The sequence below is a fragment of the Corapipo altera genome, unplaced genomic scaffold (assembly GCF_003945725.1).
Source record: "Corapipo altera isolate COAL_440 unplaced genomic scaffold, ASM394572v1 78, whole genome shotgun sequence".
In the NCBI taxonomy this organism is placed as follows: domain Eukaryota; kingdom Metazoa; phylum Chordata; class Aves; order Passeriformes; family Pipridae; genus Corapipo; species Corapipo altera.
The window spans coordinates 2,027,139-2,054,388 of record NW_020884904.1 but is presented as its reverse complement, the minus strand read 5'-3'; the positions used below and the strand labels follow the sequence as shown (position 1 = coordinate 2,054,388).

At 39.9% G+C, this 27,250-nt stretch overlaps 1 protein-coding gene across 3 annotated transcripts in view; it reads right to left on the bottom strand.

Moving 5' to 3' along the window:
* Positions 1–22,576, bottom strand: part of GALNT18 (polypeptide N-acetylgalactosaminyltransferase 18) — a 228,733-nt gene extending 206,157 nt beyond the window's left edge. The window contains exons 1-2 of one of the 3 annotated variants that reach the window (XM_027651167.1): positions 22,440–22,576; positions 21,156–21,422 (exon numbers count right to left, since the gene is read on the bottom strand). In XM_027651167.1, coding sequence (XP_027506968.1) covers positions 21,156–21,390 — 235 coding nt within the window. In that variant the 5' untranslated portion in view covers positions 21,391–21,422; positions 22,440–22,576. Of the gene's footprint in view, positions 1–21,155; positions 21,423–21,569; positions 21,834–21,941; positions 22,045–22,439 lie in introns of those variants that run through there. The other 2 variants (XM_027651166.1, XM_027651168.1) reach the window with 2 other exon arrangements.
* Between the last annotated feature and the right edge of the window lie 4,674 nt (positions 22,577–27,250).

Here is a 27,250-nt window from a genome sequence, read left to right as displayed (position 1 = left end):
ACAAAGACAACTCTGAGTAGGAAGAAAGATAAGCAGAGCTCCCACTAGACCTGTGAATGTGTTTTTTAAAAGTATCCACTTTGGGCACGGTTCTGCTCCTTCCCATTCTGCAGAAAAAAAGACTCTCGCTGCTTCAGAAAAGGTCCCATTAAGCACTGATTTTAAATGGACAATTTTAAAATTATCATGCAGGATAATCAGTTACCCAAGTGAAACAAAACACTTAAGTGTTAGTGATTCACAAAGTCACCCGAAATGCCAACCAAAATGATACTAGAATTAATCTGAAGTACTTAAGTTTAAGAATACACTTCTTAAAAAAAAAAGCCAAAACCAAAAAACAACCTTTTGGATTTTCTTTTTTGTTTGTTTGTTTTTTATTTGAAAACAATAAATGATTTTCGTCATTTCCATTATTTTTTCCCCATCTTCTATGCTTTCATGCAAAATCCAACCACTTAGGGTAGCATTCAAGAGACTTGGGCAAGGAATTAACAGGAGACCCAAGTACATTTAATTGCCACTGATGCATTACTACAAAAATTTGCACTACAGCAGGTTTCAGTCTCACAGAAACTTTCAGGAAGAAATGCAAAAGACTACAGAGGAACAGAAGACCCCCTGCAACACTGGGACTTCCTTGTCTTCCTCTTTCCTCTTACTGAACACCACTACATGATATGGAAATGGAGAGAAATACTCCTACTGATGATCTTAATTCAACACTTGTCCAGAACAGCAAATCATGATGAACCTGATACATACAAGCAATAAAGGGAGAAATGTTAAATGTACATCATGCCCAAAAAACTACTCAATATACTGTTCCTAAGCTATAAACAATGGCTCTACCACATGCATTCAAGGCAGAAAAAGTTCAAGTCAACTCCAGGCTAAGCACATCTTTCAAAATAAATCCTGGCCCTTCATTGAGTCAAAGAAAGGGACAGACTCTTGACTAAGTTTGTGGATTTGGTGAGGGTTTACTTTTTCCCTTAAGCTGTGATCAACCAAAAAACCTCAGGCAAAATTCTAAAAGTTATCACAGTAAAACTATTGATTTGAGTCAGTAAATGTACTAGGAAGAAAGCCAGCTCCTAGTACGTGTTTCTCTCCATTCTGTTGTACAAATACATTTGCGTGTGGGTTTTGTTTCCCCCTTCTTCCTCTCAGCTGCAAAAGAAAATAAAGATATAGAAAAGCCGTACTGGAACTCTCTCTCAAGATGGTTATTTCATAAAAATGTTTTTCAAAGTTTGCCTTAGAGTTTTTGCAAGGGAATAAATGCATTTTTCCTGAGGTGAATAACTAACATTTGCCCTCTTCATCTTAACTGGCCCACAGAGACAAGTAGAACTCATCAATTTGACTGCCATAATAAATTTTAATGTTCTGCACACGTATTTTGTTATTCTTACATGACTGAGGGAAAAAAAACCCCACAAATTTGTGAGAAGGAGGAAAATGCTACACGTTCATAACAATCTGGAATATACAGAATAAACCACTCGGGCTTTTCCGAATTCATAAAAACAGTAACTGCTCCAGCCATAGCTTTCAAAAGTGACTCAAAGAGCAGGCTACAGATTGGTCTGGATAAACAACAGGGTCAGAGTGGAATTAATTTCTATTAAAATGCATAGTGAAGCAGATTATACTAATGTCACTCAGGCTGACTACTGCTTTACTGACCCAGTCAGTAGGACTGCAGGAGACATTAGGATTAAAGAAAGAGTACAGTACCATGTAATTCAGAAAATAAAATATTTTCTCTGGAAAACTTCCAGGTCTAATACAAGGGGAAAAAAAAAAAAAAAGTAACTTTTAGCAGGGAATTGTGTGTGGTGGGAGGTTAATCTAATGCAGCATACATTCTCAGGAACAGAAAAATCAAACATGCAAATCTCAGATGCTTCTGTTCTGGAGAGTCATTATGGGAAAATCTATGTGTGGAAGAAGAAACACATTCACAGAGTGAGCATTTCCATTAATCACATTTCCTTCTCAGTAAAGCCCATTTATTAAACTGAGAATCTATAACTCAGTGAAACTTGAGGGTAGGCAACTTAACTTGGAATACTTTTTCTGAACTGCACAGAAGCACCCACGGAGTAAATCTGCAGAACAAAGAGCTGACACCCCTGACTTTGTTTGTACCTTAAGGCATACAATAAGCTCAGCTGAAGAATCAATAGCTTGAAACATTCCATTAGAAGGAAAGCATTCAAGGCACTGAGGCCGTTAGCACAAGCTTAATGAAATTAAGATATTAACAGAGTAAATGACAACCCAGCTCTTCTAAAAGTTGTACTGCAGTTCTGAGTAAAGAGCATCTTACCCAGGCAAAGGCATAAAGGCCAGTGTTTCAGGGCCTTCAGAGGCAGTGAGAGGAAGGAAAGAGTTCTTGGTTTTAAGCACACTTGAGAAACTGGTGATTCCTGGAGAGAGGTGTATTAATAATTAAACAGGGATTCTGGGTTGAAAAACCAATCGATAATATGCATTAAAATCAGACATCCCTAAAAAAATTGGCAAACGTGGGTTTCAGAGGTTATGTATTCACACAAAGGAATTTCTATTTACATCCCTCATATCTGTCATTACTATAGCAAATAAATGCTATACTCAAGAATTTTTAAACTGCAGTTCCTTACAGTGTTATGTTTAAAGCTTGTAGTCATTTACAAAATATTCCTTGTAACTCACCAGAATTTTCTTTCTGTCCTTCTAACGAAAGATTTAAGTGTTTGTATTGGTTTGAGGTTTTGTTTTGGGTTTTTTTGGGGTTTTTTTCTTTGATTATTTGTTTGGGGTTTTTGGTGGCTTGTTTGTTTTTGGTTTTTTGTTGGGTTTTTTTTTGTGATCTATGTGTAAAGAATTTAATGAAAAGGAAATTTTAAAAGAAAAACAATTGCATTCTGTCGGTAAGTTGCTAGGCAGTTCTTCCTAAGGCATGAATTAAAATGGATTTTACTGTGAAAGTATCAGCTCACCATAATGATCAGGAATTCTTGTTCACTTATAGTACTGTTACAATTCTTAATAGCTTTGTTGCTTTTACAATGATTTTTCAGATTTCATTTGAGAAAGTTCTCCTAACAAGGCAGAAAACATTTGCTACAGCATTAAATCAAATTACAGAAAAACATAGAAAATATATGCTTTACAAAGCAACCAGACTCTACTGAGCAAATGAAATAAGATTTTTTTAGAAGTTTCAGACATTGTCAAGACAATTCATAACTCTACAAAAGCCTGCTAGTTGAAATTTTGCCAAGGTAATACAAAGTAGCAGAGTTGACAGTACCAGAAACTGATGGACTATCAAGAGCTTCTCTTTCTAGGCCAAACTGCACAATTTTATTTCTTTTTCCCTGCACAGGACATGGTAACCCTACCAATGTGCCTGCTTTGCCACCTTGAAATAGCACACAATTTCAAACAGGTCGACTGAAACTACCTCTGTACCATAAAAAGTTGTTCTGCAGAAGAAACACAGCACCATCTTTGCACATCTTTATTTCTTATTTACTAATTTCAATGTATAAGGTGGTATTCCTTGTGGAACATAAAGCAAGAAAAGGAACTTCATCCAAACTGGTGACAGAAATGAATACCACAAGGGTCCCCAGCCAAAACGTGCCCGTGTGTCACAAGGTCAACTGGCATTTTACCAAAGCAATTAACAGATAATTTGAGCACAAACAAGAGGAGATAAGTATGTCCTCTGACAAACAAGGTTTCTAACAAAAATAGCAAAAGAATTTCCATTATGGAAGCAAAAAAATGCACTTCTTAAAAATGTAACAGCACTTATCTTCCTCCTGCAAACATTCTTTCAGCAATTCTGTTCACTGCAGAGGGTCCCAAAGAGTGTCGAGTTTCTGTGCTTTGTTTCAGAAAAAAATATTCATACACAGCCTGATTACAATAGATCCCAAACACAATTTGCCATGTAAATATAATGACTGATTGAATTTGACAAGCCTCCTTCTAGAACAGTAAACATTGAAGCCTTTGGTTAGGGATATTAATCAGCTCGGTGAGCTCAACGTGTCACCTGCCAGAATGGAAGAAAAATCATCCCCACCTGCTGGTAGAACAGCCACCAGTCATATCAAAAGGAAGCAGGACCATTAATTGAAAGAATTACTCTAGATCCCAGTTATTCAAAGTGGCAGACTCACCAGAAACCCATCTTTCCTGTAACTTATCACTCCATTAGCAGTTAGCTAATGATCCTGCAGTAATGATCCTGCTCTGATGGCTGTGGAGGCCAAAACTGAAATCTGGAAAAGCCTTCGGCAAACTAAGAACAGCAAATCCAGGTAGATGTTATAGGCGCCCTCCAGACTGGCTCAGGAGCCTGCATATTCACCTTAATACAGAGTAAAGACAATGTTGACTACACTGAGAATATCTTTATGTCCTGTAAAGCTGACCTTGAATTAAGAAGAATTAGAAAACATAGATGGCAGAGAATTGTACACCAAAATTCTTCACTGCAGCTTGACCTTTAGTTAATCTTACTGACATTCTTACTTTCCTCTGCTCAGTGGCAAAGAACATTACTGAAGATTTGTTTTCAAGTTGAGGTTTCTGTAGAACAGCAAATGATTATGTAAAAACCAAATGGCTAACTTAAGTGGTGAAGTTAGTGCTCTGAAGGATGCCAAAATGGCATCCTCATGCTAATTTCTCATAGGAAGGTATCACACATGCTGAGCAAATAGGAAAAATCTTCAGATGGTGAAAGAAATTATCCTCTGTGAATTCAAATATTGAAAATTTTATCTATTGTGCCCACTTAGGACCACAACGTGAGGCTTCGCAAGACACACAAAAAATAAGGTACCTAATTATTATAGTAGCTGTTCTACCTTCTAAAGTGATACATCTACACATTCCTACAGCAAATTACATGCTTTATAAAGAATTTTGCACTGAACAATGCAGCTGGAGAATTTTTTTTTCCAAAGTAAGTCTTTTGAAGTTTCCTATCTGTTAGATGTATGTTTTTACACAGCTATTACATATAGACATATACTCACATATATAAACATTCACAAGGGCTTCACAACAGCTTCTGCATAAAATTATTCATTCTACCAGCCTAATATTTCACTGTCTCACTCCCAGAGATGCTCAGTTCTAACCTCCACTGCACTCCCCAGTCACAACTTCTGAAAGATCATATGATCCCTTCAAGCTGAGCAAAATGGACAGTCAGCTCAGAGGATGTTCTGCACAATATATGAAAATAACACAGGACACTGCCTGTCTCATTTATTAATACTGCTGCTAATTTTGCTGTGTCCCAGTTTTCTGGCCATCTGCAATCAGAATTCAGTTCAGCTGATGAAAAAAGTAAAGATGCTGCACTACAGAGCAGGACACTACAGTCATATTAGGAGAATGAATAGTCCCATTTCTGCCCAGGAATTCTTTCCAAGAGCTTAGGAAGTGCCTAGGACATGATTAAATAAATGAGATCCCTGAGCACAAGAGTAGATAATGCCAGTTTTTCTCTGGACCTATTTCTGGGATTACATGAGCTCTTTTGAAGATTTTGCAATGTTTAGGAAATTATTGGGAGCAAGTGAGTGTTCTTTTCCATGCACATTCTCTGATTGCAAATATTAATAAATGCAGCTTTTCAATTTGCACAAGGAGAGTACCTAGAGTGTCTCCCTCTATTACCTGTGGGAGACTCATATTGATATAGTTATTTCCAAGATTTTAAACCTCTGATTACATCAATTTGACTGCTAGATTCCAAAGTTGCAAGAAAGGTAGACTGAGTGCTTTCTTACTAATTCAGATTCAGCAGTTAAAAAATGGAAAGTTCATAAGATAACCCAGTAGGTATTTGATTCCTCCTTTTATAACCAATATTACTGGTAATAATTTTAAGCAATTACATACTAACCAAAAATCTATTGTGCGAATTCCTCAGAATTTGTATTAGCTGGTCTTTTACCTCCAGTTCTCTTAATAGGAATAGCTACATAGCATGGCAATACAGTACATTTCATAGCATGGCGATACACACAACTTTCAAATCCAAGATAAAATGATTATATTTGAAGTCAACAAATAAGGAAGCATTGAATATGAACTGGCCATGGGAAGACACATCTCCACTGACACAACGGAATTTTAACACACTGTTGACACAAGCTCTGAATTTGTCCTAGAAAGCAACAATATTTAGTGCAATTGTCAGCCCTTGTGCTCTGGAGAAAAACCACAATTATGTAGATTCAATCACTACTGAGCCACAGTTCAAGCAGTGGCTAAGGCAGAAGAACAAGTACAGAGTTAGGCTAACAGTGTGTCATCTACTGATAGCCACCAACTTCATAAACTACATGCCCACCTTCTGTGACAAGGAAACCACTCCTCTCCTTTTGGAGTGACACCTCTGGTCCTGAATGATTTAGTCTAAGACAAACCAAATATCTGCCTGTAAACAGGAAGTTCATCATTGCATTTCTAAATAGTAGAAAAGCACTGCAATCCAGTATTCCATGACATCACAGTTGCCCAAGGAAGCGTCAACATCCTTAAAGTAAGTTTTAATTTTTCTTTTTAATTTTAAAATATATTATGGACTATCTATCAGTATATTCACATACACATACCTAAGATAGGGAAGAATAGCACTGCAAATGGTGTAACTACCAGTGTCTCACTCATCTGAATTGTACCACCAGTAACACAGGTGGGAAAACTCTGAGGTATTGCCTTAAGCAATTTAAGAGAACTTCTTTTTGCCCTCAGAAAGGTAACACACATTAAAAGATGTTAAGTGGTTGAGGCTTCACAGTCCCTCCCTTACCAAAAAAAATTTCAAAACATATCGAAGAGACCTACAGAAATGAGAATTACAAGGTGTTTTTTTTTTTAAATCATACTGAAAGCCTGTTTCTCTGACAGCCATGCATTTTGTCATAATTTCTAATTGGTAGGTTTTTACTCCCACTGTCTACTGATTTGACTGCACTTTTTGTGTCAGGTAAAAGGCAGTGCCTAAAACGTGTCAGGACAATCAAGAGCCAATTTAAAACCTACATATAAACAAACAAACTCATTCAGGAAGTTGCATACACTGATCAACTGAGAAAACAGCTTGCATTCAGACCTTGGAGCCTTTGTTACAAGAAGTCTTATATGGGGCTTCAAGACCAAGGCATTCAAAGAATGGTATTCTTCAGGAAGTAGAAAGGAAGCATGTTGGACAAACAGGATGATTCCAGACTTTTGGAAAATGAGTTATAACAAAACATAAGGAGACTAACCTAACCTTCTGGGGATTTTTTAGTAAAGTGGATCAAGTTGATGGAGAAAAATGAAATTTCATTCCCACTTACGCTATTTTGCATTATAAGCACTCATCGAAATTTGGCTAATTACCTAGTTTAGCATACCCTTTGAGCAGTCATTTAGTCGATTTTCAAAAATCTCTTTCAAAGAGGCAGGCAGCATGGGAACTCCTACACATTTTTAACAGACACCCCATGACTGAACTTATCTTTTCCTAACCACTTTTATCTGTAAGTTCCCAAAGTCCACTAGCTGAAAACTCCTAACTTATTATGAGACTGGTTCACGTGTTTATATAGTAAGGTTAATATAGGGGTAAAACATCCACTCCTAGAAAACAAAGTAAGATATTAGCTGAGTTTGGCAAAATGGGAAAAAAAAAAAAAAAGAAAAAAAGACAAAGGAAGTCATGCTCTTCACTGGGCCATAAGCACATCCTGCCACATAACACAGTTTATGTTTTGGGTTTGGAGCTGCTAAGGCAAGCTGAAACAAAAACACTGTTAGATATGAGACATCTTAAAAACACACATCCTGCTCAGTGCTGGAAAGAGGAATGCAGCCAAAACACAGGTGCCAATTATCCTACAGGTAACTATTGCAACTGATACTTGTTTTATCCACTTAAGAGGTATGTAAGACTTCCCCATAAGGGTGTGCAGTCCAGTCAGAAGAAACTCCCTACAAAGAAGAAGCATTTGGGCTTCTTTTATCTTCCTCCCTAAGAAACAACTAAAAATTACAGTTTATCATGTTCAAATTTTAGTCTTGAGAAAATTATTGAGATCCCAACACTTCATGTACAGAAAAGAAGGGCACGAGTATGACTTAAGAAAATTGCCTTTTCATTTTTATTTTTTTTTCATCTAAAAGACACAGCTACTCATTCTGATGAAATAAACAGGGCTTCTTGAGTTTGTTTTAATATCAGTGAAGAGGGTATCTTATCCCCACTTTGTGATGAATTGGCCCTTCTAGGTAAATTGCTCAAATAAACCCTGCTTGTTGGATGATAATTGAATGAGCTTGGGGAATTTTGACAGTTCCAGGTGTTGAGAAGTTGGGAGAAAACAACATCTGTTCTCGTCAAATAGCAGAAAGGTAAATTCAAAGTCACTCTTAATAAATTTATAGCGTGAATATTAAACAGAGAGCAAAACAGATACATTAAAAATTATTTTTTAAAGTAAAATTATACTTTTTTATTAGCTGAATGTAGCAAAGCTAAACTGCTACATCTGACGTTGTTTTATCTTTTTTTTTTCTGTCATACCTTGCACTGTCACAATTTGTCACTGTGGCTAAAACACTCACATTCTCTGCACCACATTCACTGTATAAACAGCCAGACAAATACGTGGTGCACGCTGACATGCAAGAACAGCCTGGCTGGCTGGGTGCTAGCTCAGCACAAGTTTTAAAAATAGACAGGCAGCAGAGAACACACTGTTAACTATTTGCCATTGCCTGTAATTTGTCACAGTATTTTACATAACTCCTGTAATAATTACATTATCTTTTATACTTGTGAATACTTTAATTCTTCCTTTCCTTCCCCATCTTTATGCTTCAGACCCAGTTGCTTACATGGGGAAGGGAAAAAAGTAACTCCACCAATGTAAGGTGAGGAAGAGCCATCCTTCCTGACCCTGATCTGGCCTGTGGGTATCCAGGGCAGAATTCTGGGGCAGCAGAGGAGACAGAGAAAATGCATTACTGCTTTTTATACTGTTCTGCACAGATCATTCCTCTCCCTTCCAAGCCCCACAATACCTCAGATGTACGAACTACCGCAGCATGGCAATGACAGCAATTTATGGGAGTCCAGTAGAGATAAGATTTTAGAGTAAGAACTTTGAGTACATTCATGCTGACTGAGAACTCCATCCAAGGCCCTTCTATTACATTTTTTCTGTGGGAAAAATGTAGTCCAAAAAAAAAAAAATAATAATAATTTAATACCTCTCAGTATCTTAAGGTTTTTAATGTAAGGAAAAATCTCAAGACAGAACAGCCACTACCAGGACTTCCATGTTCTCACTTTCAAATAGAGACCTCACACTTTTATTTTAGTAGCAGACAGAGTGTAAATGCACTGTGCCTGCATAGATGACTTTACTACTTAAGGTTTGTCTTAACTAGACAGTAAAAATGATAATGCAGTTGCTGGAGAAGCAAATATCCAGAATTACCTTCCACTGAATCTGTACCAACACACATAGTATCAAGCAACCCTTCTCTGTTCCATCTTTCCCAAAGGCAGCTAATTGACTTTTTTAAGGAAGTTACGTGGCATTCTCACCTGGTAAAACCAGCCAAAAAAGCCAGACTAAATGTAAAAGTTTTTGTCTTAACCCGTCAAGAAACTTATTCCCTGTGGTTGACCCAACACTTGCAAACATGCTGAGAGTTCTTATTCCTGTAAGCATGTTCTCAACTTCAGCACAGCCACTGACACCCCAAAAGCTGCTCACGCAAAGGTCTTTGTGTTAAAGTGCAGTCAGAAATTCACTGGTGAGTATAAGAAGGTATAATTAAAAAAATATCACTCTTCATGCTCACACCAGTTTCACATTTACCACCTCACGATATTGGCAAAACTTGGGGCTTGGGGATTACTCTGTAACCTGCACTTAAATCCACTCAGTCAGTGACTGTGGTCAGTGTAATTCACTGCTGACAGCCACACAGAGGGGACTTTGGGCTGAATGGCTGATTATCCATCAATCCCTGTAAAACGGATACAGGTGGTAAACTCACAGCCACGTGGGACTGTGTTTGTAGTGATACTTTTACACCACATCATCTGGTATCTCTGCTGTTTTGCCACAGTCAACATCTTTCTCTCTATGTAGTGTGAAAACAATATTGGTATTTCATCAAATATTGCAACCTTTTGCCACACTATAAGAGAAGCTTTTCTTTTCCTCTTTGTCTCAGAACACAAATAGAAATATATTTAGATTAAACTTTTTTTCTTAATGTTAATTTTCAGGAATGTTGCCAATCCATTTTTAGCAGACGGTTTGCTATTTAATATCTCTAGGCAAGGCAGAAAAGCTTTAATCGATAGAATCAAAAGCAATGTTGAGAAATTACATACAATTTCACAAAATCAAAGGCATTTCCTACACAATGTCAAGCAGACAAAAACATATTGACATGTTGTTACTGCAAGGAGATTAGGAATGTTTCCCACATTACAACACTGAATTTCCTTTTACATGTTTGTCTCCAGGTTTCCCCATAACAAGGGGGGAAATTTAGAAATTCTCCAACAGTAGCTAAATTATGAAGAAAGAGAAACCAGGGCTGAGAAGTTAAAAATCTACCCTGAAGAACCAGGAGGTACAACATAAAAAGCTTTACCTTTTGCTTACTTCTTCAAATGAGAAATCAATAGTGTGGCTCCCAACCCTTTTCGTGGCCCAGCATTCCACCTGCTCCTGCAGCAGTCAATCATGTGGAAAACAGTCTCCACTAATAAGTGACAAAATGTGCAGGGTTCACTCTGGCCACCAGCTATTACTCAATTACCACAGAGAGCACTAACAACTGTCTGAAAGCCTGATTCTAACACACTTCAGGCAATACTTCTGTCCTTTGCATTTCCAGGCTGCAGGAGCCTGTTCCTGGTGCCACCATACTGAGATGTTATGCAAACACACTCACACTTGCTCTAATCAAACTCTTGCTTCAGCACTTGCATTACCATTTACAAACTCTTCCATGTCAGTCCACATCAGGGAATGGCAAAGCCCCTTCTCACCTTCAAGACAAGACATAGGGATCCTTGGTTTAACCATTAAAAGCATTGTACACCCATTTATAAAGTGATATAGAGAGGATATTTTGTATATATTAAATATTTGTATATATATTTACATATTCTTTTGCTTGCAGAATTTTTCTCAGCACTTAAATGAGAGTAGCAGAAGATGCTTTTAAATTATTTTTATGTAAGAAAGACATAAGCTATGTGGAAAACTCATGTGTGTTTATAGAATTCCATTTATATGAAGTACAGCAATAAATCAATGAGATTAAAAAGTTTCTGTACCAAAAGCATTCCTGTTACAATGCCTGGGTTTGGAGAAAAGAAAGCTTCAAGTGGGAATGATGTATCCAAACATAAGTCTTTTGTTGTCACTTTGCTACTTCTTTCCCTGGTCTTGCTACTTTCAGTGTCTAAATTCACCTGTCTTCTTGGTGTCACGTACAGCTTTATACGTCCCTTTGGAACTTGTGGGAGTTTTTTTTTATTGTTGGTTTGTTTGTTTTATATCTAACAGTTTTAAATTAATTTTAAATTCACACAGCTTTACAACCATGTGAAAATATTAGCTAAACACAAGCTTGAAATATCTCATTCAATTACATCTAAGTTTAATGATGTCATAATCTTTTATGGCTGACATCATGTTGTAAAGTCACACAGTACTAACTCTACTGCCTCTGGAAAAACAGGATCAAAATAAGAACACACAATAATATTGGAGACCAATGCCAATACAATTGTGGTTCCAGGACCGGTATCTTGCTTGTGATATTCTGATTGTATGCAAGCAAAATATTTTTTATTTCGTTAAAAACACCACACATGTTTTAGAAGATCCATATAAACTAAGTCAAATAGATTTAAGTCTTCAATTTCTGAATGCTTGAGTTGGTTTTAATTAGCAAGCAAATATTTGTAGTAATTTACTAGATGTTAAACTGGATTTGAGAGTGACAAGAAAGTAAAAAAGGCTTTCAGAAGAGAATCAAAAATGGTGTATCGCTTTTTTCCACTCCATGGAAATTCAGTAGCACCACTTTCAATTACACTAGTGGAAACTCCATAGTTTCCACTCAATAACTGCAGTTTCATATTAACTAAGAAGGGATAAAGCATTCAGGTATTCTTGGGCAGCCTGTAGCTTTTCCTATACTTTTCTCCTTCCTAACCCTCCTCGTCCTCCAAACTGTTACACATGAAGTGAGTGTGTCTTCTAATCAGAAATTCCACAGAAATTACGGCATACTACTCCCACAACCTTTGCTTGAGCAACTTAAAATATTCCTGTTAGCACAAGGAGCAGAGGCAGAGGCTGGCATCACGTAATCATTCAATATACAGCTGGTAAAATTACAAACACCTCAGAGAAAGGCAAATATATAGAACAACGTTATTTTAAAATCTATTCTGTGCTCTGTTCTGCAAGCCCTATTTATTCTGTGCACAGAGAAATCTCAAAAGGCATTTTCTCCAACCATAACTTCATCGCAATAATAATCCTGTAATGGATGAGTACAGACTCACTGAGTCTGCTGAGCTTGAAAAGTTTATGTGAGCTTTTCTTTTACCTACTGCATGCCAAACCTTCTTGCAAAGCCTCTGGCAAGTCATGGCTTGATGCAGAAAGGAAAGCTTCAAAGGAATTTGAATCCACCACGAAAGCAGGGACAGGTAATTCTCTGCATTAGTTGGATGATTCATGAAAGATATCTTTAGCTAGATCCAGATTACATATGGGCAAGTAACACAGTCTAAAAATCTATATTATCTCCCTAAAATGAAGACTGGAATGATCATTTATCTATGAAGAAAAAACAAACCCAGAAATACTATCTTTTTCTTACACTCTTCAGAAAGCTGCTTATAGAAATCCTATTTTCTCAGAGATCACCTGTGACAGCTCTAATAAAAGAAAAATTCGAACATGCACATTTAAAATACACTTAAAATTGATTTAGGAGATAGGAAACGTCAAAACCAAAACTACAATAGGATTTCCATACCACCACTGACTCGATTCTCCTGACACAAGGTCACTGAGCTCACGAATTTTCAAAGGTACAAGCAGAGAATCAGGCAATTATGTAGTATTTAAGATGTGCCAGTTACAACATGCATGTTGGGAGAGGTATCTGATCTGTTACTTCAGGGCTCGTGTCAGTCTCAAATTTGTGTCAGTGGGGTCTGACAAGATCTACGGTAGGAGAGCAGATGTGGCTACTGCACCACTCTGCAACATTTGGCTGCCGCGGGATTCACACGCTCTCTGGGCTGTTACCAACAGGAGGAAAGACCTTCTGTCTGATTCATCTGAGCAGCTCCAGCAGTGAGTCAAACCTGCCACCAACAGTCTGTATAAATTTGGCCATATCAATTCCCTATATCCCTCTCCTCTGCCCAGCTCCCGCAGACCTTATCCACAAAAGAGCTACGAGTCAAGGGTTCCACTCCACATTTGTATGGCACTGGTCACAAGACAGCTGGGATTTCAGCTACCTGCCACAGTGGTGTTGTCAGAGAAATATTAAATTTTTTGAATCGTCCAGTTAAGTAGTGAATATAAGTAAGAATCCATCACAGACTTTAGAAGACACATTCTGGCATTTTAAAGGCAGAGTACTTCAAGGTATTAACTTGGACTCTCCATCTTCACATTCTAAAGAAAGAAATTAGAATATCCTCATTTGTTAATTTTCAAAGCCAAGTAAAGGAGATGCTAGAGAGCTGTAATAATTACCATCAGGGCTTCAGCTCCTAAACTTCTCTGCCTTTCCCTCAGGAAACTCAGGATAACATGCTAAAAATAGCACTTTGGTTACAAAACACCAGTTGAGCAGAGAAAATTTGCTGAGAAAACAGAAATAATGTTGTTGCACAGAGAACACGTGCATTGCACAACTGTAGTAAGGATAGATTTAGGTAGAGGTAACAGCAGCATGAAGTCAGAGCATTAAGGTTCAGGTACCCGAGAATTTCAGCACCTATTTAGTGTATCTGTCCACACTGTCCCACCAAACAGCCTCTTACTGAGCTATTCATTAAGTTCCTAAAATTAAGGAGCCCAGAACTTTTTAAAGAAGCTAGACTGGAAGACTAGGGCTGCACAGAAAGATACCTTCACAGATGATGGGAGTGCCATTGGACTTTGACCATCATATGGCTTGTGGAAAAAAATAAGGAAGACTAGAAGACATTTTTAAATTTAAAAAAGAAAAAAAAAGAGGAATTAAAAGGAAAATAACACGGCAGAGAAATGAAAAAGGATTCATCTCAGAGGAGGTATGACACAATATAGGGTTAAATTTCACTTTGACATTAGACAGACATTAACTGTGGACCAGTAAATTCCTTCAGTAATTGTCAGCAGTCACACAGTATCTGCTCTGGACTCAAGAACAATCCCAGGACTCCATAGCACACTGTACTGAGTCCAGTCTCTGATCTCCAGGCCAGGCATGGCTAATGACAGTCTTATGGCTGTAAAAATGGGGACAGCCATTAACCAGCAAAAGAGGATTCATGTCCCATTGTGTCCCTTGCCACATTCCCTACATTAACAGCTCATGATCAGGTTCCTGGGCTGTTCTAATGACAACCAAGGACTCCTCATCATTCTCAGGAGGCAGTTAAGCCATTTTCACAACTGCCACTGCCAAATATTTGCTTTGTTAAATCACTGTAGATTTTCTTTACACATAACGTCTCTAACATTCAGGTGGATAATATCATCTTAACCCATCATACCTCAGCTTATGCTGCATCCACAGCATAATGCTGATGAGACCTTTCTATTGAACACAGAGTAAACTGCTTCAGGAGCTTATCATAGGCAAGGGAGCAATGTTTGGTAGAGACAGGTGACAACTTCAACCTTTCAGCTCTGGAGACAATGGAGAAACGACAGAGCCCATGCCAGGTTCAGTGGTAAACAAGTGGTTGCAGTCTCTTTCTACAATACAGCGGAAAGCCTGAACGTGCAGGTCCAGTTTTGCATTTTAGGCCCTGAGAGAAGTCACACCTGCTGCTCTCCCTGCCTGCCCTTGCACGCACAACAGTTAATTGTCAGACCACAATCAACCCCAGGCCATGCTGCGCCCAAGTCAAAGATTTGACTCCTGAGGCTGATATTGCCATCAGAGAGCGTGACAGCAGGACCAAGCTGATCTCACACATTATACACAATTCCCACCAGCTATGCACAGGGCTTGCTTTGTGTTATTTTTCAAATGTATTTATCTATATTTTGGTCATGTAGATAAAATCACTCGTTAGTACTAAAATGGGCATAACAAGGTAGCAGAAAGTCACAAGAGCTCAGCTGGAATCTCTGCACAGCTTCGGGCTCCTTGTGCCAACCTGAGCAACATTCTCCAAAGTGACATCCAGGCCAGCATATGAAGTACTGAGCTGAGTCCAGAACCTTAAGCAGAGCAGCACTGCCCATCCCTGCCCAGCCTCTACTTCACCTGCTCACAGACTGCAGTACACAACCCTCCCTTTCCACTGAAGCTGTGCCATTATGCAGAGATAACAAATGTCAACAGAAATGAACTTTTCCAGAGAAAAGGCAAAATTTTCTAGCTTAGCAATAAGAGAACTTGTGGAGGGAATGGAAGTCTTAGCTTCCAGCCTCTGTTCCTAATTAATTTCTTAAATTTGGGTTGAAGACTTTCACGTGAACTACAAAAAATGTCTTGATTGAAGGAAACAGAACACAGGTCAATCCCCTTCCTAACTATAAAGCTACTATTCACTGTGACTTTTTAGCCAAATAAAACTTTTCCTGTTCCTGTCAAAAGAAACAATCTCAAATAAACCTGTCATGCCATTCCCATCGTATAGACCTGAGGAATTAATAGAGCAATCTAGCTGACAAGCAGGAAAAAACAACAACAACAACTCATTCTGAAAAAAACCCCAACTTTAATCACTAAAAGAATTATTCAATATCCAGTAACAAAATACAGTTACCATAATATGGCCAAACTACCACTCCTCAGTTTTGGCCACTGCATCCTAACCTTAGTAACATAAATCCTCAGTGGAAGAAATCAAAAAGGTAATTAGAAGAGAACTAAAGATATTAAAAACACATAAAAGTTAACTTTCATAATGGTAATGATCAAGTTGTAGTCAACATAATCAACAACATTAAGTCTTCAGTAGATGGTCCTTGAAATACCTGTACCTCCAGCACTGCTTGAAAATTTACATCTGAAATCAATATATTAAGGGGGCTTTTTTGTGCATCCATTCTAAGCATGAAAAAAAGATGAAAGTTAAATTCAAATTAATCTGCACTGACATGCAGCAATCTAAAATGATTTGAGAAGTCACAGCCTAAAGAGAAAAAATAATGGGATTAATCCTGAATGTCTTATAGATGCAAGTAGTTGCTTCTCTTGCAATTAGTTACATTGGGACAGCAGGTCTCTCTGCTTGTACAGAGATGGGGAATATAGAACCCTCTGTACTGGAGCAAGAGCTGTGTGCTCTCAGGGCTGCTGTCTTGTGGTCCTTCGTTTCTCAGCAGAATAAATACACTGCAGCAAGTGATAAACATTCCTAATTGCTTTTGAGCTTAAGGGAAATAAACTGGGGGGATTTAACAATTAATTATTCCCAAAAGGAAAGTACCACAAGCGCAAGAGTCATTGTGGAGTGGCCATTTCAGTCCTAGTGAGCTGACTTTATGGAACTCCGCATAAGTGAGGCACAGCAAAAGACATTCTTCTTTGTGTTTGAGATCAAGAAATAAAAGGTAAGTAACAAACACAGAATTTACTTACCCAAACCTTTACATGGCTAAATTTTTAAACCTAGAATTTACATTCCTATATTTTTAAAACCTTTCCATGGCTAAAATTGAGAATGTGGATTGACCTAGTTCCCAAATTCAAAATATGCAATTTCTGAATGAAAAGAAATCATTTCACCTGTCCAAGACACAGGGAATGAATGAATCACACACTGGAGTTTTCTCCCTCCCCCAGTTGACCAGAGGGTGATCAGATATCCAACTGTGGGATACCTAATATTAGCTCAAGTAAATCCACAGAGTAAATCATTCTAAGCAGCAGGTTGAGAAATAACATATACCACTGCTTTCTCACAAATTTTCCCAAATAAGTCCACAAAATGCCTGATATTTCATTGATGAAAACAGATGCAGCAGCTCGCAAAGATGAAGGACCAAAGTCCTGGTACAACACAGATATCTTTGTAACCATCCATTGATCTTAAATAAGAATTCAGCTGGTCCAGAAATGAACTGTGTGTTACAATTTTAACTTAGATCTACTCCATGTCTTAACTGCATGTAATTTAATAATTCTGTTAGGTCTAAAGAAGGTGGGGGTGAGGGCGTGAATAAGACCGGGGAGGGCAAAGAAGCAAATTCACTTCACAGACTTCCCAGTTCACAATCTTTCAAAATAATGCTGAAATCGAAACATCATCTGATTAAAACTAGGAAGGCTGAAAAATACCTAAGAAATGACATTGCATAACAAGACAGATAGGAGGGCGTGAATGAGGTGTTTTAAGTGATAACAGCTTAACTGCAGCTTAGCTTTTCAAGGAAAAAGCTCAACTCACCACCTATGATGGCCTAAAGCAAGGCTGCAGAAAACAGTAAGTTTCTCCCTTCTTGCAAGTGTTAGTCACTTCGTGGCTGTCACAAACTAAGTATCAGATTAAGGGCAGCCTGCTCCCTCAGCTGAGTTCCAACTGCCCATATGACTTAGGGCAAGTTTTTGGTGACAGAGCCAATGCACAATGCATTATGAAGATGTGTTGTGATCTGTTTGAAGCACTCTTGTACTGATTTTAAAAACATGAGAGTGTTTGGGGCTTTTTGAACCAGTATGTGAACTCAACAGAATATGTTTTTTTTCAAATAAAATTGAGAAAAACTGATTTCAAATCCGAGGTGTGAACCACAGATATTTAATTTAATGCTTATTAACCCTAAAGTATACTTTCTGGAAATAAAGCTCAATGGTACTAGATAACTCTTGTGCCACACATCTTTGTTAGGCCTGAAAAGGACTGCATTTTGCATAAAGCTATCCATCTGGTCTTTCACTTAGTTTCTTTCACACACAAAACCACACACAATTAATCTCAAAAAATACACCATCTTGTTTGCAAACTCAAAAGCAAGTGGAAACCAAAAGTTTCTGTCAGTGGGCTGCCTGCTAGCATAAAGCATATGCTTCCTACTGAAGATTTGGGGCAAGAGGGAGGAGAATCTTCTTCATATTCTCTGGGGAGCTCTCAGATGTAATTAACACCACAATCACCACAACACACTGCCACAGAAAAGCATGCAGGTCGTCATCACTGTAAAAAGGTAAAGTCACTTGACCAAAACCATCTTGTGAGCCATGTCTGGCCAAGAGCCAAAAATTCATGATTCCCAGGCTTCAGCTCAAGGTCCAGCATCAAGCTCCACAAGATACTTCTTTCTGTGGTCCATACTGTTCAGCTAGACTGCAGTGCTGCCAATCCCTCCCCAAGCTGCCTACCCCAGGAGTCAGTATACGGGTGCATGACCCTGGAAATTTCAGTCTGACACTTTTCTTGCCATGAAAATGGTTTTCTGTAAAAATACATACTTTTAGAAAGCGTTTTAAATGAAGGCATGTCTTATTCCTTCTCCTTCCAGGACACTTGATGAAACATTTAAAGACTGCAATTTATATGCTAAAGGAATTCCCAGACGGCATCTAATCAAACAATTCAATCAGAAAACAAATTAAAATGAAATATTAGCGTAACCCCATGTGTAAAATGCAGCAGTTAAATCTCTCTGGTATTTTCAGGATATCCTATGGAATGTAATTCCATTACCCGTGCTAATTTCATGCCTGTTCAGCATTGCAGAACATCTGAGCTATTGAGACCTCTCTCCAACAGAAAAAAAAGAAGTAGTCCAAGGAAAAGTTTAATAGCAAACTACAGACAACCCTTATAACCTTGCCAAGAACCATTACAGCAGTTTGTTCACCCAATTTATGGCACCAAATCTCGAACTTATAACTTCTTAAAGCTGATCTTCAAGCTCATCCTAAATCAAGTTAAACCCAGGATATTTCTTCCAATAATTTCAGTGAGTTTTGCACAACGATCCAGAATTCACAGCATCTCATAGTGCTAAGCAAAATCTGATTAAAATAACATCCTGTTCTGCAGTATCTGCTGCAGGAATTCCTTGAGAACTCTAGTTGTTATGATTTGGCAAGTAAAGTAGAGAAAATCCAGTCCAGGATACTGATCTGTGATTTTTATTTATTTATCTTAAAGAGTGATTTCAATAACTTATGAGAAGTTTGTAAAGTTTATTTTTACCCCTAATATTTTAGTATTTATTATCAAACTGTTCACTTAATTAATTTTAAAAGACCCTCTTCAAGTTTCAAAGAAACATTATTTAAGGAAAATACCTTCTGGCTTAATCCATGCTATATTCTCCCCTGATTTAAGTATACCTTTTCTCTGTTACTCTGAGAAGAACTATTGACCAAAGGCCAATATGGACATTGCTAGTTTCCCTGAAAATAAATAAGGATATTTGAGTTTCACATCAACAAACCTGAAGGAGTTAGTTATGCTCCAGCCTCATAATGAAAGTCAACTAATGTTGTATATCTAACCAGAGCCTTTTGAAAAATCCCTGCCTTCATACATGCTTCCACAGTGCACTCCACTGGCACACAGACAAGAATACATTTCCTTTTAAAAATCCATTTCAGGAATCGAGAAAAACTTAAGGTCTGCATGAGAGAACTTTGAACTTGCAGGAGCTGCTATAACTCATTCTCCAGAAGAAATTTACTCATTTAAGCAACATGACAAGACTATCTGAGGAATGAAGGCATATACAAAAGTAATGGTGATATGTCATATTTAAAAATACATTAATACAAGTCACAGAAAAGTAGCTGGGCTTTAATGGTGCTACAAAGTTATATATATTGACAAGTGGGGAAGCCCAGTTCTTACGGGAATTGCCACTCTGCTTGCTCCACCTTATTCCCAGAAGACCAGTTGGCCAAAGCTGCTGGAAGCGAGTGAGATTTTTTGCACTGGTGATAGATATCCTTCACCACATGGTCTGCTCTCCCCTTTTAGATTTAGGAGAGACTACAATTGGGATTTGAACATTCACTGGAGGTTACGCAGAAGCAGAGAAAGATGGTCCCTCTAGATTTTGCAAGGACCCTCACCTATCCACACCTTCAGCCTCCTTCCTATCCAACCCACTTCGCAGGCTGAGAGAATGATTCCATACAGATGATGAAAATATAAAGGAAAGCACTAAGGATAACCCAGTAAAGTAAAAGTCATATAAAATCCCAAACTCCCAGGAGACAGTCATATTCTCCCCCTCTACTTGCCCACTTCAGCCCTTCTCCCAGAGCACCCATTAAAAGGAGATCAAATTAAAAGGCATTACACAATGAGAGACTGCCCCAGTTATAATCCCAAGAGGCTCCCAGTACTACACCCAGCACTGAGGGAAAACCTTCATCACACCCAGACGCACACAGACTCAACACGGATTAGCAGAGTCAGGCTTAAAGGGGGAGGAGAACAAGAATTCCAGTAGCGGCAACCCATTTTGAAAAAGCATAATAACAAATTAAAAAAAAATAAATTAAAATTATTATAACAGCAAGATGGGAAGTGGGTCTTGGGCGCTCGGACCCCCTACTTTAGCAAGACACAGGCAGGCAGGGAGCCGAGATCAGGTTTATTCCAGCGCCAGGCCGAGCCCAGCGCCCGGGGCCGAGCCCCCGCAGCCCCTCTCGCCCCGGCAGGAGGGAGGGGAGTGGGGCAGGTCCCCCCCGCCCCCGCCGCTCCTCCGGCCGGGCTCCGCCGGGGATCCCACACGCTCCGCAGGCTCCGGCTCTTCCGGGCTGGGGATGGCTCTGCCGATCGCGACAGGGATGTCACACGCACACACAGCGAACGCGGCGGGAGGGGATGGAGGCTGCACTCGGCAGGCGAGGGGAGGGAGGGAGAGCAAGCGGGGGTAAGGTGGTACCTTGGATGTGCTGCTTGATGACATTTTCCAAATGGTCCAGCCTTTCTATAATCCTTAAAGTGTCCCCTTTGTCTTCCTCTAACTTTTTTTCTGAGATCGGCTCCTGCACTTTCACATAAACACTGGCAATGTAGTTGGTGACCCAGCCCACGTACAGCAGGCAGACGATGTTAGTCATTCCACTCAAAATCACGCAAGTGGACACTAAAGTTTTGGTTTTCCTGGTGCACACCATCCTGAGATCCCTCCATATAGCTCCAAAAAATCCTGTGATCCAGAAAAGAAAAAATAAACTGCGATGAAAATAAATCCTTTTCCCCCCTCTCCCCGAAACGGAGACCACTCAAAAGTCAGTAAATTTCCATGCAAAAAAAGTTCTCCAATCCACAGAATAAAAAAATACTTGTCGCCTACCTAGAAGGAGAGGTGGGGGCGGGGAGGGCTGACAATTAGAATCCCGGGTTTGAGTACATTAGAATAGCTGAAACTTTGCGATGGCAGTGCCGACAGCAGACAGCGAGGCGTGCCAGCCGCCCGGCTGCCCGCTGCCTTCAGGCACCGCCTCCCGCCCCGGGCATCACGGACGCCGGCAGCCCAGTGCCCGAGCGTGGAAAACTTTGTTCCCTCCGACGCCGCTTCCCATCGCAACCGGCCGCGGCTCCAGACTCAGCCCCCGGGAGCAGCCGGGGGAGCGGGGCTCGCTCGGCCGCCGACTGACAGCTCCCCGCTCCAATGGGGAGCGGCTCTGGCGCGGGGGATGCGGGGCGGGCATGCGGCGGGACCCACCTGCTCCTCGCACACACACGGAGGGGCGGCGGGGCCCCTCCCTCCCTCCCTCCCTGCCGTTCCTGCGAAGAATTCCCGGCGTAGAGAGGCAGAAGCAGCAGCCGCCGGTCGCCGCTCGCTGCGAGGCGGACGCTGTGCGGCTCGGCCGGGAGAGCCGCGGCATGGCTGGGATGGAATGGCTGGGATGGAATGGATGCACGGTCACGCCGAGAGTCGTCCATTTGCCTCAGGGGTGAAACCGGAGACGCGCCTTGGGCTCACCGGAGCTCGCGGTTCCCAGCGACCACCCACCCCCGCGATGTGTTTGTCGTTCAGCCCCTTTGCGAGCCCGCTCCCCGGGGAGGTTGTATCAGTGATACCTAATTGTTGCTCTCACCCACACCAGCGAGCCCCAGCGTACACCCATCCACCGCCGCCCCCGCCCTGTATCCACGGGGATACACTATCAGAGTACATCCAGAATTAGCTTCAGTATCAGGGGCAGTATCAGTAACTCACGTTTTGGTTCAGCATATCCATGCTTCTTTCTTCTCTTCACCTTTTACATCACTTTTGGAAACACGCTAAAAAGGCAAATTACTCTCAGTACAAAATCTCACTGATTTAAGAGAGGCATAGATGAATCTCTTCCATCCCTAAAAAAAAAAAAAAAAAAAAAAAAAAAAAAAGGAGGGGGGGACTTTTGTACTAAATGACATCGTTTTCTTTCGATAGTCCCAAGACAGAAATGTAACCAGCATGACCAGTATTAGAAACAACGAGGCACCTGCTAATTAACATACTAACATGATTTTAAATACTTACCCACTGAAAGCACGAGTATCAAATGCTGTGGATCATACTGTGCAGCCACCCTCCCACAACTGATCACACTGCCAGGGTTACCCCGCGTGCAGAAAGCACAGCAGGTACCAGGAATTACTACTCTGAAGCATAAATGTGAGCATTCAAACCCTGCAATACATTGCAGGGTACAACGTACATTGCAATATCTTCAGAGAAGTGAAAGTAGACGGTTTGTCTTAGTGTTTGGGATTCCTATTTTTAAATAAATTACAAGCAAAACCCAGTATTCAAGAGAGAAGGCAGGCAACTATCCTGCCAAAAGCACGATGACTTCTTCCTTTCCATCAGTTGGTACTTCATAGAAACAGTAAAAACTATGAACACTCAGACACATACAAACCAGCAGCAATAGAAGCTGCAGTAAACTCTGCCAACAAAGCTGAAAAAACAAACTGCCTTCTCAGTCTTCTGAGCCTCTCTGAAAACTAGCAGACATTTTGGCCAGTTTAAAAGTACTCCTCCAGTGGCAACACTGAAGAAGGTGAGCCCAAGAGAACTCCCCTGGAAATTCGACTATATAACACAAGGTATTTGAATGGGAAAAACATTTACATTTTAAGAAAAAATATTTTTAGTAATACAGGGAAGTTTGCTAGAAAAACTAGTCAATGAACAAGTACAAGCTTTGTTTAAGACAAAACAGTGACAGAATATGCTAGTACAGCTCCATCACATAAGCCAGTTATCCCACTTGGCCTGCAATGAATGTTTGTCTACAGCATCATTTATTTCCCTATTTCCTATCTTTGTGCTTCAGTGTTACAGCTTTGCATCTGACAGCAACCAACAGCAGGAAGTGCTATTGCTGGTGCCTTTAATAACAGTGCAACCTAGACTTGCTTTAATCTTTGTAGACTCTGCCTGCAGTCACAAAATACAAATTCTTCAGCCCTGGCAATTCAGGCAGAATCCAGTACTTAGCCTTGGATTTCTCAATTTAAAGGAAAACTTACCTGAAATCAATCCAGGTAAGGGATGAGTAAGAAGCATTAAGTCATATTTTGCATGGAAGTTTATAAAATACTAACAGACAATTAACTGCTTTTACAAACAAATATGAACAGTACTTGTAACTAATGATTGTCAGCACATCCATAAGTGACATAAGGCTTTGAAAAAAGATGGATAATGTGTCTCACAGGCCTAATAAAAGCACATTGCTTATAAAAGCACATAATTGATTAACCTTTTATTACAGTAATATTACAGTAACTATTAATAGTTCATTAGCCCTTTGTTCCCATTTTCTGATCATGTTTAAAATATATTTTCATTTATAACCACATTCTCCTACCACCAAATCTGTACTCCTCAAAGGCAGAACAGTAATTCCCTGTCTCCTCGCTTGAGCCTTGATTTTACTGAAGTAAGTGCTAAAACTCTGTTTGACTTCATAGCAAAACCTCCACATCCTTTGATACACAAAAAAATACGCTTGCTTTCATGTGTCTCGTAATATTCTGGACAGGTCTCTTTAGAAGTCCTCTTTTATGAGTTTATAGAAAGTTGGAGGTATCCAAGTGTGTGCCTTTTAGAAATTAGTTGGTCTTGTCATTTTGATTTATTGTATAGTACTACAATGCAGATGAGACCCCTCTGTGCAAGGTATTATACAAACACATAAGTAGTCCAGTTTTATAATTTAAAGGGAACAAAAACAGGAAAAGGAACAATAGGAAAATAGAAATGCTACCAGCCTCACGTTATAGTCAGGGAGAAAATTGGGTGATAAAACCCCTAATTGGTTCTCTTTTGAACATTTAAATTATAGGGGAGCACAAGGTCTATGAAATTTGTTCTCTTAAATCACAGTGGTGTTTTTGAGAGTTCTACTTCAGGTGTTTAAGCCTGAGGCAGTACAATCTACTGTGCAGGTCATTAATCTGTGTGTCTTGATTTTATCCTTGTCCTGATACTGCTCTGCTGTCATGCTACGCAAATTATTTCACTTCTGTTTCACAGAGTTATTTCACATTTCTTAAAGTGTGTATGTGTGTATTTCTTACCTATCATTACAGTTCAGGGAAGAGAAACATCTAAGAACTATATTTTTATTGGTGAATTTTGATGCAGGTTAAAACCTGTAAGAGGGTCCTTGAAGAAAACTGTACTGAAACATCAGAATCAACAATACTTACATCCCATTTTACAGGTGTCTTACACCTTGTTAGAAATCAATGGAAAAGCTTAACTTTTTAACTTTATTTTTATCACCTTCTATTCAGATTCTTAGCTGAAATCCTATTAGTTTGTGGAGATATCTTCATTATTATCTAGTCTGAGGAGATTTTCTTCTATTATTCCTTCTCTCCCACACATGGTTATCATATCTTTTGTTTGGAAAGATAATAAAAAAATCCAAAGGCACTCACTAAGCAACACAGCATTTTACATTGTGGAGAGAGATGACCACAAAAATTTAGCAAAGCCTGAATTACTCTGAGTAGGTAATTTTTTTGAGGCTCAGATGTCTGAACCTGCACACACAAATCAAGACCTGTCCATCTCAAGCAGAGATTACCCCTTCTGCACATGAGCTCTTCTGAACAGCTCAAGTTATAAAATTGGTGGTTTAGCCTCCCAAAAGAAGCAGCTTTCTGTATTTTGAAGATAAAAGTTATGAGTTCAGTCCCTAGGAAAGTTATCTGATTGTCTTTGGCATCTATTGTCCCTAGTCATCACACTCATTAAATTTAAAACAATCTTAACACTCCTATTACATCATAAAAAGACATATGTGGGTAATGCAGAGATGTCTTTGCATATTTTTGAGCTGGGCTTTGGAGAAAGGGATTTGTTAAGTGGATGTTGTAAGATAATGAACATGAACTCAGTGTAAAAAAAAAAATGGAAGGAAAATAGGAAAAAAAGCTGAATGGATGAAAAATGGACAAAAGAAGAAAAGAGAAAAATAAAAAACTGCTTTTTCCTGTTGTGCTGGGACACATTATCATCATCTCTATTCCTCTGCCATTTTCTCTCTTCCATGCTACTCTTACTCTCTCTCTTGCCTTCTTTGGGTCTGCTCTGTTCCTTAGCTATAATTCCCTGTCATCTTTTCCATCACTCATTTAAAAATCACCACTTTTAAGTTTACACACGTTCTGGAACACATCTCCCTTTGTGACATTTTTATGAATCACCAGTTCATTTAGATCACTCAGGACTCCTCATTTTTCACTACTTGGCCGAGACTACTCAGCAAAGCACTGACTACAGGGAAAGTCAGCCCCATATTATCACACAGCAGCCTCCCAAGGAGGAATGACAATGTGGTGTCTAACACTCAGACATGAAGTGGCATTTGTATGACTAACATCCATGAGTCACGGAATCCTTTAGGTTGGAAAAGATCTCTAAGACCATTGGGTCCAACCTTTGATCATCACCGTGTCAACTAGACTAAAGCACTAAGGGGCACCCCCAGTGCTGGTGACTCCACCATCTCCCTGGACAGCCTATTCCAACACTTAACAACCCTTTCCATGAAGAAATTCCTCCCAATGTCCAGCCTGAACCTCCCCTGGTGCAGCTTGAGGCTGTGTCCTCTTGCACTGTTGCTGTTACTTGGGAGAAGAGGCTGAGCCCCACCTGGCTACAACCTCCTTTCAGGGACTTGTAGAGAGTGATAAGGTCACCCCTGAGCCTCCTCTTCTCCAAGCTAAACACCCCCAGCTCCCTCAGCCTCCCCTCACAGGACTTGTGTTCCAGACCCTCCACCAGCTTTGTTGTCCTTCTCTGGACTCACTCCAGCACCTCAATGTCGTTCTTGTAATGAGGGGCCCAGAGCTGGACACAGGATTCGAGGTGTGGCCTCACCAGTGCAGAGTAGGGGATGGCAATCCCTGCCCTGGTGCTGTTAACAACTCTATTCCTTATCCAAGCCAGGATGTCATTGGCCTTCTCAGCCACCTGGGTACCCACTGAATCATGTTCAGCTGCTGTCAACCTGCACCCCCAAGGCCTCTTCCTCTGGGCCACCTTCCAGCCACTCTTTCCCCAGCCTGCAGTGCACCTGGGGATGCAGGACCCAGTGCCTGGCCTTGTGGAACCTCATACCATTGGCCTCAGCCCACTGATCCAGCCTGTCCAGATTGCCCTGCAGGGCTTCCTACCCTCCAGCAGATCAACATTCCCACCCAACTAAGTGTCATCCACAAACTCACTGAGGATGTCCTCAATCCCCTCATCCAGTTGATCAATAAAGATATCGAACAGGATTGGCCCCAGCACTGAGCCCTGGGGAACACCACTGCTGTCTGGCCCCAGCTGGATATAACTCCATTCCAGCACCATGCTGTGGGCCCAGCTGTCCAGCCAGTTTTTAACCTGTCCAAGCCACAGGCTGCATCATTTCAAAACCATTCACCTGGTGCTGAAAGGAAGAAATTAGTCAATATGGGAAATACAGAAACAAGAGAGTGCAGGTACTGTTTCAAGGTGAAAACTGAACTGTATCTTGT